This window comes from Mustela nivalis (genome assembly GCF_964662115.1).
Source record: "Mustela nivalis genome assembly, contig: HAP1_SCAFFOLD_768, whole genome shotgun sequence".
NCBI lineage: Eukaryota > Metazoa > Chordata > Mammalia > Carnivora > Mustelidae > Mustela > Mustela nivalis.
In genome coordinates this window covers 260,409-275,411 of record NW_028135895.1, presented here as the reverse complement: position 1 = coordinate 275,411, position 15,003 = coordinate 260,409, and the positions used below count along the sequence as shown (strand labels likewise).

The 15,003-nt window shown below is 43.0% G+C and overlaps 1 protein-coding gene across 1 annotated transcript in view; it reads left to right on the top strand.

The window, feature by feature from the left end:
- The window catches only part of LOC309857486 (conserved oligomeric Golgi complex subunit 2-like), a gene marked incomplete at its 3' end in the record, with an annotated part of 31,650 nt that extends 16,849 nt beyond the window's left edge, over window positions 1-14,801 (top strand). The window contains exons 2-5 of the mRNA XM_082750167.1: window positions 2,410-2,571; window positions 3,728-3,790; window positions 11,274-11,362; window positions 14,798-14,801. Of these exons, the coding sequence (XP_082606293.1) occupies window positions 2,410-2,571; window positions 3,728-3,790; window positions 11,274-11,362; window positions 14,798-14,801 (318 nt within the window). The remainder of the gene's footprint in view (window positions 1-2,409; window positions 2,572-3,727; window positions 3,791-11,273; window positions 11,363-14,797) is intronic.
- Window positions 14,802-15,003: the final 202 nt, after the last annotated feature.

Genomic DNA, 15,003 nt, shown 5'->3' with positions numbered 1-15,003 from the left:
AGACTGAAATGGGATCAGATTTCTGTGAAAGAGGCTCATTTGCTTATCTTAAAGCCCTGAGGGGCAGGCATCTAATTTAACGTGGATCTGGGAGCCTAGTAAGGTATTCTCCAAAGATGGAGCTGATGGGTACCATCTTTGCGCTGTCCCTCTACCTCACTTCTGCTTTCTGGTATCTCCTGGAAAGGAGCTTGAATGCTCGTATGATGCCCCGAGGTTTGCAGTTGCTACCCAGGTATACCTCTAGATCACCTGGCTCTAGCGGCTAGCAAGACTCACACTCACGGTAGTGAGTATCACAGTATTTACAACAACCAAGACTTGGAAATAACTAAAGTGTCCACCAATGGGGTGAATGGATAAAGACAATGTGTGTGTATACGATGGAATATTAACCATAAAAAGAAGGAAGTCTTGCCATTTGCAACAACATGGATGGACCTTGAGGATATTGTGCTGAGTGAAATAAGTCAGACAGAGAAAGAGAAATACTGTATGATCTCCCTCACATGTGGAATCTAAAAAACAAAACAAAATGAAGTCATAGAGAACAGATTGGTGGTTGCCAGAGGCGAGGTTGTAGAGGAAATAGATGAAGGGGTCCAGTGGTATAAACTTCCAGTTAATAAGATAAGCCTTGGGGATGTAATGTACATCATAGTGACTGTAGTAAATAATACTGTGTATTATTGTATATTAATTTTATTATTTTTTATTAGAAATATGTATTATTAGCCCCAGGGTTACAGGTCTGTGAATTGTCAGGCTTACACACTTCCCAGCACTCACCGTAGTACATACCTTCCCCAATGTCCACAACCCCACGACCCTCTCCCTACACCCCTCCCCCCAGCAACCCTCAGTTTGTTTTGTGAGATTAAGAGTCTCTTATGGTTTGTCTCCCTCCCAATCCAATATTTTTTTTAAGATTTAATTTATTTATTGGACAGACAGAAATCACAAGTAGGCAGAGAGAGAGGAGAAAGCAGGATCCCCGTTGAGCAGAGAGCCCGATGTGGCCTCGATTCCAGGACCCTGTGATCATGACCTGAGCCGAAGGCAGAGGCTTTAACCCACTGAGCCACCCAGGTGCCCCCCTCCGAATCCAATCTTGTTTCATTTTTCCTTCCCTACCCCCACACCCCCCACTTTGCCTCTCAAATTCCTCATATCAGGGAGATTGTATGATAATTGTCTTTCTCTGATTATTTCACTCAGCATACCCTCTAGTTCCATGCACGTCATTGCACATGGCAAGATTTCATTTCTTTTGATGGCTGCATAGTTTATTTTATATATATATATATATATATATATACATATATATATATATATATATATTTAAGATTTTATTTATTTATTTGACAGAGATCACAAGTAGGAAGAGAGGCAGGCAGAGAGAGAGGAGGAAACAGGCTCCCTGCTGAGGAGAGACCTGATGTGGGGCTCGATCCAAGGTCCCTAGAATCATGACCTGAGCCGAAGGCAGAGGCCTTAACTCACTGAGCTACCCAGGTGCCATATATTATTATATATTTAAAGTTGCTAAAGCTTAATAGTTCTTAGCACAAGAAAAAAATGTGTATGTTTGGTGATGGATGTTAACTAGTCTTAGGGTGATCATTTCACAACAGATAAAAATATGGAATTTTTATGTTGTACGCCTGAAACTAACATGTGTCCATTATATGTCAGTTTCTTTAAAAAGTAATTGATATTTTATTTTTTTAAAAATTATTTATTTATTAGACAGAGATCACAATTAGGCAGAGAGGCAGGCAGAGAGAGAGACAGGGAAGCAGGCTCCCTGCTGAGCAGAAAGCCCAATGTGGGCTTGAACCCATAACCACTGAACCAGCCAGGCTCCCCAAAAGTAATTTATATTTTAAAGAGAAAGACTATGGCACCTGGGTGGCTCAGTCAGTTAAGCGTCTGCCTTCGGTTGAGATCTTGATTTCAGGGTCTTGGAATGAACCCTGGCATCAGGCTCCCAGCTCAGCAGAGAGCCGGCTTCTCCCTCTGCCCCTCCTCCCACTTGTTCTCTCTTTCTCTCTCTCTCAAATAAATAAAATCTTAAAAAAAAAAAAAAGTAAAGAGACCAAAACAAAGTCTGGAAGGATGTGAATCGCTGTGTTAAAATTAAGAAGAAAAAGCTGTTTCTATTTTGAGAAGAGCCTCTTTGAAATGTATAATTAAAAGAAATAAAATGCCTGTAGAGTTAGGCAACAGGAGAGAATGGTCTTGGTGAGGGGCTCCCTTTCCCATAATCTTAGGAAGTGAGCAGACCCCCTGATGTCCTGTGTGTGTTCCCCTGCAGTAATACAGCCTCTTATTCTTTCTCTGATCTTATTTTTCTATGTAAAATGTGGTATCAGTGCAATCATTTTTTCTTTCTGGTTTGATTTTCAGGAAGATTTCGACGTCGATCACTTTGTGTCTGACTGTAGGAAGCGTGTCCAGCTGGAGGAACTAAGAGGAGATCTGGAACTCTACTATAAACTTCTTAAAATAGCCATGGTCGAGATCATCAACAAGGATTATGCAGATTTTGTCAACCTTTCCACAAACTTGGTAAACCTGAAATTCACAAGTCCTACACACACACACACACACACACACACACACACACACACACTTTCTCTCTCCTTCATATTTATTAAAAGGGCAGAGTTTTTAGAAACCTTTCAGTTGATTACCCCACCAACCCCACCAGAAACTTGAAGAAATTACCAATTTCATTAATAAAAGAACTAAACTTTTTGGAATACATTTTTTTGTTTTAGTTTTTATTCATTTAAGGTTGCTCTAGTTTGATTATGTTTCAAATTCATTAGTCAACAGTGAAAAGTAAAGGATAATAATACCCAAGAGGTTGTTTTATTAGTTGCTAAGTGATTACCCTGAAGTCTTCCTTGATTTAGACTAATTTGTAGGAGCAAATGTCCACCACTCTTACAATGTTTAATTTACTCCCAGGTATATCTGTTAGCCAGAGCTAGGTTGAGGGAACATTGGCCAATATTGATATTTAAAAAGTTTGGTTTTATAAAAATATAAGAATGATTTGCAGTGAGCTTATCAATTGTTTGTAAAAGCCATTTAGAAATGTTGAATTTTGTTACTTGGCAGAAAAGTCTCCTTGTTGATGCTTCATTTTGTTTTAAATCTGTTTGTCCAGAGAAGCACAGAAAGTTGCAGCTCCATGGGAATTTCAAGAAGCATTAAAATTAATGATGCACATTTGCTTTTGGGAAATATACCACTAAGATAAATATCCCAATAGGATTAAAAACCTAGATAATTTTACTTCTGTTTAATTTCTATTTTTCTCAAGGCTTATAATAATGTTTAAGAGAGACGTAGCCCGTCAGACTTTCACATCAGCTGGCTGAGTATCATCAATTACAGACAGAGAACTGTTCACCTTCTGTGAAAATTTTTCACATTCATTTAAAATGTCATCTAAAGGCAAATTGTTCTTAAGGAAACTTTCGTTTCTCCTGACTTCCCTTATTTTTATAGTTTCATGTATTTCAACAGACTTTTTTCATATTCTATGAACAACATTAATGGCCAAATAACACTTCTGTTGTTTAGCTAGTTATGTAGCAAAATACGGTTGTGCCAAAAAAATAACTTAAATCTGGTACTGCTTTGATCGTTAAATAGATACGTCACTATTACTCCTTATTGTGATGTGTTTGTGCCAACCTGGTTTTACCTTTAGGTTGGCATGGACAAAGCCCTCAATCAACTTTCTGTGCCTTTGGGACAGTTACGAGAAGTTCTGGTAAGTCCCCAATTAATGAAAACAGTCTGCTGTGACGCCTGTTGTCCTCGTCGGCTTTTCTCTAAGAATTCTTTTCATCTGTTAGTTTGGTGGTACTGGTGGTTGTATTTTAATGGTTCATGATTATAATATTCACCTTCAGAAGAGTTGTAAATGATTTTGTTTTTGCATATGCTAAAAACCTAAAAAAACATGTTCGATTTGAAGAAGACATATTCTCAGAGTAGACAACCTTAAAATGTCAGGGGAGAGGAAGCATATTTCCAAATTCAACTTATTAATGCCACTTTGGTCATATGTAAGTGGTTTCTAACTTATGAATGACTTGTATTTTAACAGTTTGTAATCTTGTAAATATCCCCCCCCCACCCCACGTAATCTGCGTGTGGTTAGGTTCCTGGGCTGATCTACAAAAACTGTGTAATCCCTAATGGAACTGAAGGATAATATAAATAAAATGTAATACTTAATAAATGTTACATTTGCATGTTCTCTCAGAAAAATCTCTGTTGTGGGAATGGGACTCCCCACCTCTAAGCCATTGGGAATAGGAACTCCACCTGGGTGAACAGTGGAGGGGCAGTTGTGGCATCACTTCTTACAGAAAACTGTGCTGCCCTGTCTCCCCTCCCGCCCCCCCCCCCGTCTGTGTCTGCTGCCCTGACTTACGGCCTCTGTCCATTCTGATGCCCTGTCGTAAACTTGTCATAAACGACACCATCCTTCCTTGTGTGTCTCCTCTAGCTTGAGTGGCCTCTTGTGTCCCTCCCCTAAGACAGTGCCTGCATCCTAGAGAGAATATAAGGAGAACATAATTTAAGGGAAGACACAGTACATGATTAGAACCAAGAAAAATGCGGAGTGATGGAAATATCAGTGCTGAGAAGCCTAGGGGAGGGGCAGGCAGGAAAGAGTTCGTGAAACAGGTAAAAATCTTGAGTTGTGCCTTGAGGAAGCCAATACTTTCCATGGTTTATGTCTCATTTGAATTTCACAAAATCTTGTTAAAGATACTTTTCCTTGGAATGGAAGGGATTTTCATGGTCCGCTGTTGGATTCCACACCAGCCGCTGTGGGGCTCTCCCACTGCCTCCTTGGTGTGCCTCTTCCTCCCGGGGCCTCATAGTGGTGTTGTTTCCCAAGCCTAGCCTTCCTTTGGCCTCCCACTCTTCTCTCGAACCCCCTCCCTGGAGGCAGATTTGCTCTACTCACACAGGCTCCTGTCCCGCCTCACCCCCTGCCATCACCATATCCCCTCCCTTTTCCATGGCCTGTTTTTATGGCCACTTTGGTCCTGCTCAGCCACAGGCCTGACCTGCCTTTCTGGTCCCAACTCTGAAGCTGTTCTGTGAGATTCTCAGACCACTGAGGGATACGACTATATCTGTCTTCATTGCATCCCTGTAGGCTGCCACAATACTGACGTCCAGGAGGTGTTTCATAATGTTGATGTAGTGAATTAATTCACCTTCCTGTGGAATTTTTGTGATATGCCTACTTCATTCTAGTTGTTTCTGTTAACCTTTGTTTTGGCCCTAATTCCTAATTATCTCTTTATTCATTAGCTTCTGAACATGTTTCTCTACCTCTGTGCTCTGCCTTTTTCTGGTCTTCTGTTCTTCATTCTTGATTCCTGGTATTTCCATACCCACATTTCATCATCATGCATCAGTGCTTTGACATTCTTTCGTTCTCCAAAATATGCAGAATCTAAAGACTTAATCTCAGTGAAGTTGGCCCTCCATTCCTATTTCTGCTTCTCTCCAGAAGGAAGCCTGCAGTGCACATGGCTGTGTGCCTGTCTGACCCTGCCCCTGAGTGTGTGTGCACTTACATCTGCTCCCCATCCCCTCCCCACCTCGGCAGCTGTGTACACATGGCTTTCAGAGTCCGATTTGAGCCCCGTCGCATTTCCAGACTCTCCTGTACTTTGCTTCATATTATCTGTTCTCCATTCTAAGCCCCCTCATCCCCATAACTTTCACTGTATATGTCATTCTTCTTCTGGCCATGCGACCCTGCCTTCGTGTCATTTTGCCCCCAGGTCATGAGTCCCCTCAACAGTAACTGTGTCTGGTATATCATGTTTTTTTTTTTTTTTTTGGTCAATATCTGCATAGTACAGGTGCACAGGTATTAATTTCTGTGGAATTGAATGAGATGTAGGAAATTGATAATGTGACAAAACAATGTCTGTAATACATTTTCTTTATTATTCTTTTAAAGAGTCTCAGGTCATCAGTCAGTGAAGGAATTCGGGCAGTAGATGAACGAATGTGTAAACAAGAGGACATAAGGAAGAAAAAGGTACCCTCCAGTAGATTTCTTTTTTTTTTTTAAAGATTTTATTTATTTATTTGACAGAGAGAAATCACAAGTAGATGGAGAGGCAGGCAGAGAGAGAGAGAGGGAAACAGGCTCTCCGCTGAGCAGAGAGCCCGATGTGGGACTCGATACCAGGACCCTGAGACCATGACCTGAGCCGAAGGCAGCGGCTTAACCCACTGAGCCACCCAGGTGCCCCCTCCAGTAGATTTCTTATGCTGCATGCCAGTTGAAGCCCTCTCCTCTTGTCTCCGCGAACTTGTCAGCACTATTCAGCTTTTTTCTTTTTTTTTTAAATTTAGCTTTTTTTCAAAGCTCTCACGCATGTGCATTTTATGCATTATGTCATGTTATCTACCTGAAATAAGAAGACAGAATTTCAGAGGTACCCACACGATCTCAAGATCACCCACTTTTTCCAGAACAAGAAACAGTGATAACTGTTGTCGGTGCAGCGCTTGACAGTTAACGACTGTATAAATTGTCAGCGGCCCTGTAAAGAAAATAGGCCTATATTAGAGACTAGGGGAGAAGTGGGCTTTCCAAAGCAAACTCAGGATTCTGCCGTAGGTTTGCTGTTATTTTCTGATCCTGTGTTCTTTATGTTCTGGTGTTCACTTTAATTTTTTCAATTCCCAGTAGTTAGCATGCGGTGTTGGCTTAGTTTCAGGTGTGTGAGACAGGCAACGGCTCTGTACATCTGAGGGCTCACCCCGGGAGTGTGCCCCTTAGTGCTATCTCCAGTTCCAAGTGTCCCCGAGATCATTCATGATCATAACAATATAGGGGCACAGCGGGCATTGGGAGTCTGGGCTTCTGACTCTCGCCTGCTGCTCTGTACAATGTTTTCTATGTGTATTATTAGCATTTTTGTTAAAATCTCAGTGGGGAGAAGCCTGTTTGAGGGACAGGCTTCTGTTTAATTCGCCTCTGGATCTCCTCACAGCTTTTGTCCAAAGAATGCTTGTCGTGCGCTTCCAGACAAAACAGTAAGCTTTGTGAGAGCAGGGTGTATTTCTTGCTTTATTTTCTCGTGCCCCCCCCACCCCACCGTCGGAATGAATATCGAGCTCCCAGGGGTGTTCATTATTATTATTATTTATTGAATGGATGACTTTGTATTTTTTTGTTCTTTAAGGATGAGAGTTTTCATAATGTCCCTCAACCTCTTTGATAATATTTGTAGTGTAAAAGGTCTTTAATGATTTGGTGCTTGGGCATATAGGTATATGCACATGTAAACTGAGAGGGCCAGTACAATCGGAAGCCAAAGTTAAAACATGAATAAAGGGCCATAAGAAAACAAATGGAGGGGCGCCTGGTGGCTCAGTTGGTTAAACGTCCGACTCTTGATTTTGGCTCAGGTCATGATCTCAGGATCATGAGATTGAGCCCCACATTGAGCTCTGTGCTCAGCAGGATGTCTGCTCGAAATTCTCTCTCTCCCTCTGCCCCTCCCCTGCACGCGCACATGCAGTCTCTCTCTCTCTCAAATAAACAAATCTTTTTTAAAAAAATAGGAAAGAAATGCCCATAGAAAGATTCAGGATGGGAAAAAAAAAGAAATAAGAGTATAGAATATGAGAAAGCAAAGTATAGGGTTTTTTTTTTTTCCTCTATAAACTTGCAATAGAATATGGAAGTATGCTTATTCTAGAACTAAGATTTGCATTCTTGAGAATTCTGTGTTTCATAGAATTATGAAACACATAGCACACATAGCATAGCATGTGTTTCATGCTATATTTTGAATATAGCATGCCCTATATATTTGAAGTTAACTTTTGGTCTTATATTTTCCTGCATTTAGCATGGGAAATAAAGATGATTAAGAGTAAAGATGGTGACGTTTTTTGTTTGCTTAATTTTTATTTTTATAGATGTGTGTGTTGAGGCTTATACAAGTTATTTGATCAGTGGAAAAGATTGAAAAAATCTTAAATTCACAAAGTTCGAAAGAAACCTCTGCACTAGAAGCAAGCAGGTAAGCATTTTTTTTTAACTAAGTAGCACATAAATTAATACTTCACATCCAATCTAATTAGGCGGGGACAGCTTAGTTAGAATTCATTTCTGAACAAGAAGAAAATCCAGGTTTGTGGCTAGAATGTAGCTCCAGGAGAGTGGAGAGCATGAAATGGTGAAATCTATAACACGTTCCTATAAACGCTTTGGTTATAGACCACAGTTCCAACACGTCATTATGCTTGCAGTGTAAAAGTATATTTGGAATCACCTTCCCTGAGGACTAGCAAAGTCCTGTTGATCTTTAAGGCATACCTACCATTCATCTTGGTTTTTCTCCATCTCATTTTTTTCCCTAGACATGCCCAGAGTATTACCATTGATGTATTTTGCACCAGCATTATATTATTATGAAACAGTATAGGACATATCCAGTTGAAATTTACAAACAGGAAAGGAAAAACTTATGAAATAGGAAAAAGATGATGGCTCTCTTTGTTATACTGTGATTGTCTTGTTCCCTTCCTGGTGTGAATTTTCAATCAGCCAGGGTAGATGAGCGACTCAGAAAATGAGTAGTTAGGTCCTGTCAGCACTGTGAGACGCACAGTGGTGCATTGGGAGTAGCCTGGGCTGGTCCTATACATACCAGCTGGGCTGCCTGCGTCAAGGTCGCCTGGTGCCCTGAGTGCTCTGTTGTGTGACGCTAACAGTCCCTCCCCTTGCAGGCAGAGTTAGGTTTCTAAATTTTAGGAATTAAGGTTTTAGATTTGGAAGGAACTTGAGAGACCATATGCTCCACATGTCTCATGATGGAGATTAAGAATGGACACCTCCCAAAGGAAGCGATTCTCTGGTCCTAGGTCTCTGTCCCCTTTCACATCAAGGCATTCAACTAAGTGGTCAGCCTCCACTGTGCTTGTGTCTCTAGCCCGTTGCACTTGTGCTTCTGCTCCGTTCGTCCACACTTAGGAGACAGTCTGCACACGGCCCTTCTGCAGCCCGTGTGTCTCCAGCGGCTCTGCTTCACTGCGGCCCTTGGCATTGCCTGCAGCCCCTCCAGCCATGTCCACGTTCGGCCCCTGGGGAGCTGGCCCTCCAGTGTTCTTCCCGTCTTTGCTGTTGCTGCTGTGCTCATCGGATAGAAACACCTCAGTGAGCTCTGTGTCTACAATCCTGTCCCTTTGCAACACTGTCCTTGATAAACAGACATTGTGCGCTTTCTTGCTCAAAATTACCTTGGAGGACTTTTTTCTCCAGAAGAGCAGCTCTGAGCTCTAGAGTCAGTAAAGCCAGAGCAGCGTCAGCGCACAGTAAATCCATCATGCTCTGCCAGTCCCAGAAATGCCAAGAAAAGGATAAATAGGAAATGCGCATGGGATCAGTCAGTAGAGGTTGGAATTAGGCTTCGGCACTGTTCGTGCCAAGCGCTTGCCTTCCCTCCACACCAGTTCTGATGCTCTGGGACGGGGCACACCATGGCAGGTCTCCAGAGATTTTGGGTTTTCTTACAGTGTGTTTCCTCACTACCTGACTGCCCATCCTCAGATGTGGGATGCCTCATAGAGCCCAGCAGGGGCTTTGGGGCCTTTGTTGTGTGTTTTTTTTTCTTTCACTGTTTGACTTCCTTTTGAATGGGGTTGACGCTTTCTAATGTGGGGGGCAAGAGGGAAGTGTATCCAGTCCACTTGATGGCAGATGCACTGTGAGTGATTTCTCACCAGCTCCCGGAGCACCGAGCTTGCTCTTTCTGCCATTGGGTAAATTTAAACTTGGAGTCCGCTGCTCTGAGCGATTTCCCAGGTTGCTGCTAGGCGGTCAGTTTTAGCTGATTGAGGAGACAGCAGTAGTTGGTACTGGGGAGGTACTTGGGAGGGAGAATGAGGCAGGCAGAGAAGAAGAGGGGGCTTCGGGTATGAACGGTAGGACAGGGCAAGAGAGAGTAGGGGGTTAGAGAATGGGAGAAGAAGGGAGAAGAAGGGCACGAATGGGAGAGCCTGAGGAACGTGGAGGAATCATGCAGTTGTACCCACACTGACCTAAAATAGCTCCATCCCCTTGCCTGGGCCCTGTGGCCCGGGCCAGGCTGCGTCAGTGGCTTCTACGACCTCCCCGCTCCTCACCCCTTGCATTGGGGCCTGCTGCACAGACAGTTTGTTATGAAAATTGATGGCGTTCAGGTGCAGGTGCCTGAGCGCTGTAAGGCATGTGGGGCGGTGGGGGTGGCAGGTTTTTAACTTTGGGAATTACATTTCTCTAATTGTCTCTACTAGCCCTCTCTGGACTAGACAGATTTTAGAGAGAATTGCCACAGAATTTAACCAGTTACACTTTCATGCTGTTCAGAGCAAAGGCATGCCTCTTCTGGACAAAGTAAGACCAGCAAGTGTTGGTTTCGATTTTCAATTTGCTGTTTGCAAATTTCCTGGATGATTTTGGCTTGACCTAGCATTGCCCCTGATAATTGCTACTCTACAGGATTTTGAAGCTAGCTTTGAATTTTTTTTTTTCAGTGTCTCCTGCTTGGGACCCTGCTTCCATTATGTCACACTAGATAGATTTTGTGTAAAGACACAAGCGTAGTCTCCAAACTATGCAAGTAAAATTAATTCTGAATTTCATGTAACTTGACACATCATATGATGTAGTCAGAGTTCATTTATCCAAAGCCCTTGACTGGGTTTAAATGCACGTTTGTCAGATTTACTCTGTAGCTTAAGAGGCAAATAACTTTTTGTCATTCCGTAATTGTCTAAACTTCACTTTGATGAAGCCGACTTACTTTCAAAGAAATCATAGGGAGGGGACGCCTCAGTGGCTCAGTCAGTTAAGACACTGCCTCTGGCTTAGGTCATGATCCCAGGGTCCTGGGATTGAGTCCCACCTTGGGCTCCTTCTTGGCAGGAAGCCTGCTTCACTTTCTGCCTGTGTCTCCTTGTGTGCTTGTGCTCTCTCTCGACAAATAAATAAATAAAAACCTTTAAAAAAAAAAAGAAAGAAAGCAATCATGGGGAGAAGAGATTTATTGTTATTCTCTAGGAAATGTTGGGATTTTAATCTTACATATATTCTGGTAGAATTAGAGGCTCGCTTTATATATATAACACATATGTATATAAATTATACACATATATTTGAGCTTTCTAAAACTGTGGTACCTGGACCTTCTTTCCTGGTCTCTCTGTTCTTGCAGCGTATAGCCCACATTACGGCCATGCTGCAGCAGTCCCTGGGAGGCCTGCTGCTAGAAGGGCTTCAGACTTCCAATGTGGACATCATACGGCACTGCCTCCAGACTTACGCTACAATTGACAAGACACGGGATGCAGAGGCGTTAGTCAGTCAAGTACTGGTGAAACCATACATGGATGAGGTTTGTGCCCCCATGCACCTCATTCCACAAACACAGAGCATCTAATCTGGCTTCGTTTCTTGACTGGGTGCGAGAGAGCTCAGGGCTCTTCCTTGAAGATGCTCTTAGTTCCTGCTCTTCTGGTTGTAAGAAAAGGTTGGTCCCGCTTGGTGCCCATCAGCATGGCAGAAATCAGGCATGCGCTCTGGTCTCTTCCAGTGATGCCATAACTCAGGGATCATCTTAATTTAGTAGGGGTGAGGGACTTGCCTAGGAAGAAGGTACGGATCAGAACATTTTCAGGTCAATTTCCATTTCCATAAGTTATACGTTAATAAAGTTGCCGAAAAGCGTGACCCCACCAAGGCGCCCGTGCCCACTGGAGGAGCTGGAAGACAGCTCTGTGCGCAGGGAAAGTCTGTGAGGGGAAGCGTATTCGCAGAATTGATGTGGCCTAAGTCTTGAAGACCATGGGGGAGTTTGCCAGGCTAGGAAGGTGGGAGGGAGGGAATATTCAAAGATAAAGGGCTTTGAAGGGCGAGTTAGCGGGGTAGTACCTTAAGTCCAGAACTTGGTTACCCAGTGTTCTTGACCCATAATGATACAGTAAAATACAGGGAGTCAGTGTATCCTGCTTCTGAGCGGCCGGAGTATGGGCTGCACCATGTGAGGCCGCCAGCAATCAGCAGCTTCCAACTTAGAGAGCGTCGGTTTCATCTAGTTCAAGCTGACAGAAGTCATGAAGCCAGTCTCAGCGTTTGAGGGCTTTCTTCCAGTCACCTGCCAGTGCGAGTGTTCTTTCTGTCTGGTAAGTATAAAGCTACCCACCATGACTTCAGGATGAAAGGCTTCCAGTTTTAAAACGAGACAGTATCCCAGTGATAGAAGTGAAATTGAAGAATTAATTTTAGTAATCTTCTCAGCTTCATTAAGACTACTAAAAGTAAATGATCTGTCAGTTCTTTGTATGTATCCTATTATAGTTCATAGCTCTCTCTGTGGGGGTGAAAAAGATCACATTATTCTTTGTCACTAAATGAAAATATTTTAGTTATTTAATTTATGCCCCTTTCATTGAACTGAATCTAATATGCTAAATTAGGGAAGTACTTTACGTTTCCGTGTCATTAAATGAACTGTGGCCACATTTGCATTTTAAGTTTGTATGCTTGTCATTCACCTCCTGCAACTCAGCCTCACCAAAAAAAAATTAAATACTAAAGCAAAATAAGATGTGTTTTCTTCCATCACTTTCCATCTCAGCCCTTTCCCTGTTCTGGAGACGGTAGAGGATAAGGCCAGGGTGAAGATGATACAGAGCTGTTGTCTGCAGATACAGTATTTTGCTTTTAAGCTCAGAAGGGAAGCAGATGAGTGTGTGTGATGTTTTAGCTTCAGGCCAGTCTCTGTCCCTCAGCCTCTGTGTCCCCCAGGGTTGGAGCAGTATTCCCAAATCCCGGGACCTAGATTTTCATGCCATTGTTACTTACCTCCTGTTTAGAAAGCATACTGAGTGGGGAGGAGGAAGGACGAAGTGCATTTTTAAGGTTTACACGATTCTTTTCTCTGTAGTGTATAGTTCATACTTCTCTTTTAGGTGCTTTAAAAACAAACAAAAACACAAACAAACAAACAAATAAATAAATAAAAATAAAACGCTCTTCCTTCTGCTAGGTGATTGTAGAGCAGATCGTTGAGTCTCATCCAGACGGCCTGAAGATCATGTATGCTAATAAGCTCCTGGAGTTTGTTCCTCACCACTGCCACCTTCTTCGAGAGGTCACAAGAGGAGCCATCTCAAGGTGACGTAAAATGCTGTGTATGCACCTGAGCTCAGTTTAGTGACCACCTGTCACCTCCTCATGTGCCGCTGATCCCTGGCTGTCCTGTCTGACCCGGGAACGTGGGAACGTGTGCTCTTCCCTATTTGTTACCAGTGCTGTGAGGCAGGTGTCACTTGCCTGGGTTTACAGGGAAGGGAATGAAGAGTGGGGACGAATCTCAATGGTGACATTTGTGTGACTCCAGAGCCTCTGCTTTTCTCTTGTCTATACTGTCTCCTTAACCAGGCTCAAAATCAAAATTGGTTTCCTTCCATTATTGTGATGTCATCATCGGTCTAGAAATACCAATTCATTTTAATTCAACATGTTTTATACTGATGGCAATTAAAGTCATGAACGGTTTTCCCTCCCTCTCTTATTTCATTTCCATGGCTTTCCAGTTCTGTTTCATGAATATCCCATTACCTTCCACCATCTCCGTCATCCCAGTCCAGACCTTTGTTGCCTTTTGTTCGAGGGTAGCGGGCTCTCCCCACCTGGTCTCCCAGCTCCACCTGTCCCTCTTCATTGCAGCCCTCAGCTGTCCCACCTGCCCAGAGCTCTTCAGCCTTCCTGAGTCGCTCGTGGCTTCTCATCGCCCACAGAAGAGCATCCAGTCTTCATGGTGTAACCTGTGACCGTTGGTGCTTGAGTCCTAGTGTTTCTCCGCTGTAGAACTTTCTACTGTGGAACTTTCCCCCATACCACTATGGTTCCTGGCCAGACAGGAGCACTTGACCTTCCCTAACAAACCTGGTACAGAAGATCCCTGACCTCACCTTGGTTCAGTTGATGGTTTTTTTGACTTTTTATAATAGTGCAGAAGTGATATGCATTTAGTTTGGATCTTTTCCCAGGCTGGCGATCTACAGTAGGGTCCTCTTTTGTAATGCTGGGCAGGGGCAGCGAGCACAGCCCCAGGCAAACCACGTGATCACGAGGGTCAGCAACCAACACACTTGAACCGTCCTGCTCTGGCTTTCAGTGCAGTGTTCAGTAAGTTACATGAGATACCAGACACTTTATTGTGAAATAGGCTTTGTGTTAGAGGATTTTGCCCAACTGTGCAATACTGTAAGTGTTCTCAAGACATTTAAGTTTGGCGGGGCTAAGCTCTGATGTTCAGTCGCTTAGGTGTTTTCCATGCATTTTCAACTAAAGAGATTTCCAGCTGAACAATGGGTTTATTAGAAGCCGAGGCCATCATAAGCCGAGGAACATCTGTCTATACTGTGCGCCTCTGTGTTTTCCTTCATTGCTTCCTGTCTCTTATTCCTTTGTCTTTCTGTTGATCTGTCACTCCACATGAAGCTCCAGTCAAATACAACTTCTTTTTTTTTTAGGTTATTTATTTATTTACTTATTAGAGAAAGCATAAGCAGAGGGGGAGGCAAAGAGTGAAGCAGGCTCCCCACTGAGCAGGGAGCCCGATGTGGGACTCAATCCCAGGACCCTGAGATCATGACCTGAGCCACCCAAGCGCCCCCAGGCTATGGTTATTTCAAGAAAAAGTCCTATTTGTGAATTGTTCATCTAGTGAAGGTGAATTAAAATCAGAAAGTCGACTCTGCCACCTTTAAAAACCCAGGAACAGAAAAAAATTCCATGAGCAGGTATAACCCTATCCACAATAAATCACTTTCAATCCAGTCCTGAAAACTAATACAGAGTAGGAAGAAAGCATTACAGAAAAATTTTGTTTTCATTAATCAAGCTGGAAAATAACGGGCCTTACATGAATGCCCTTT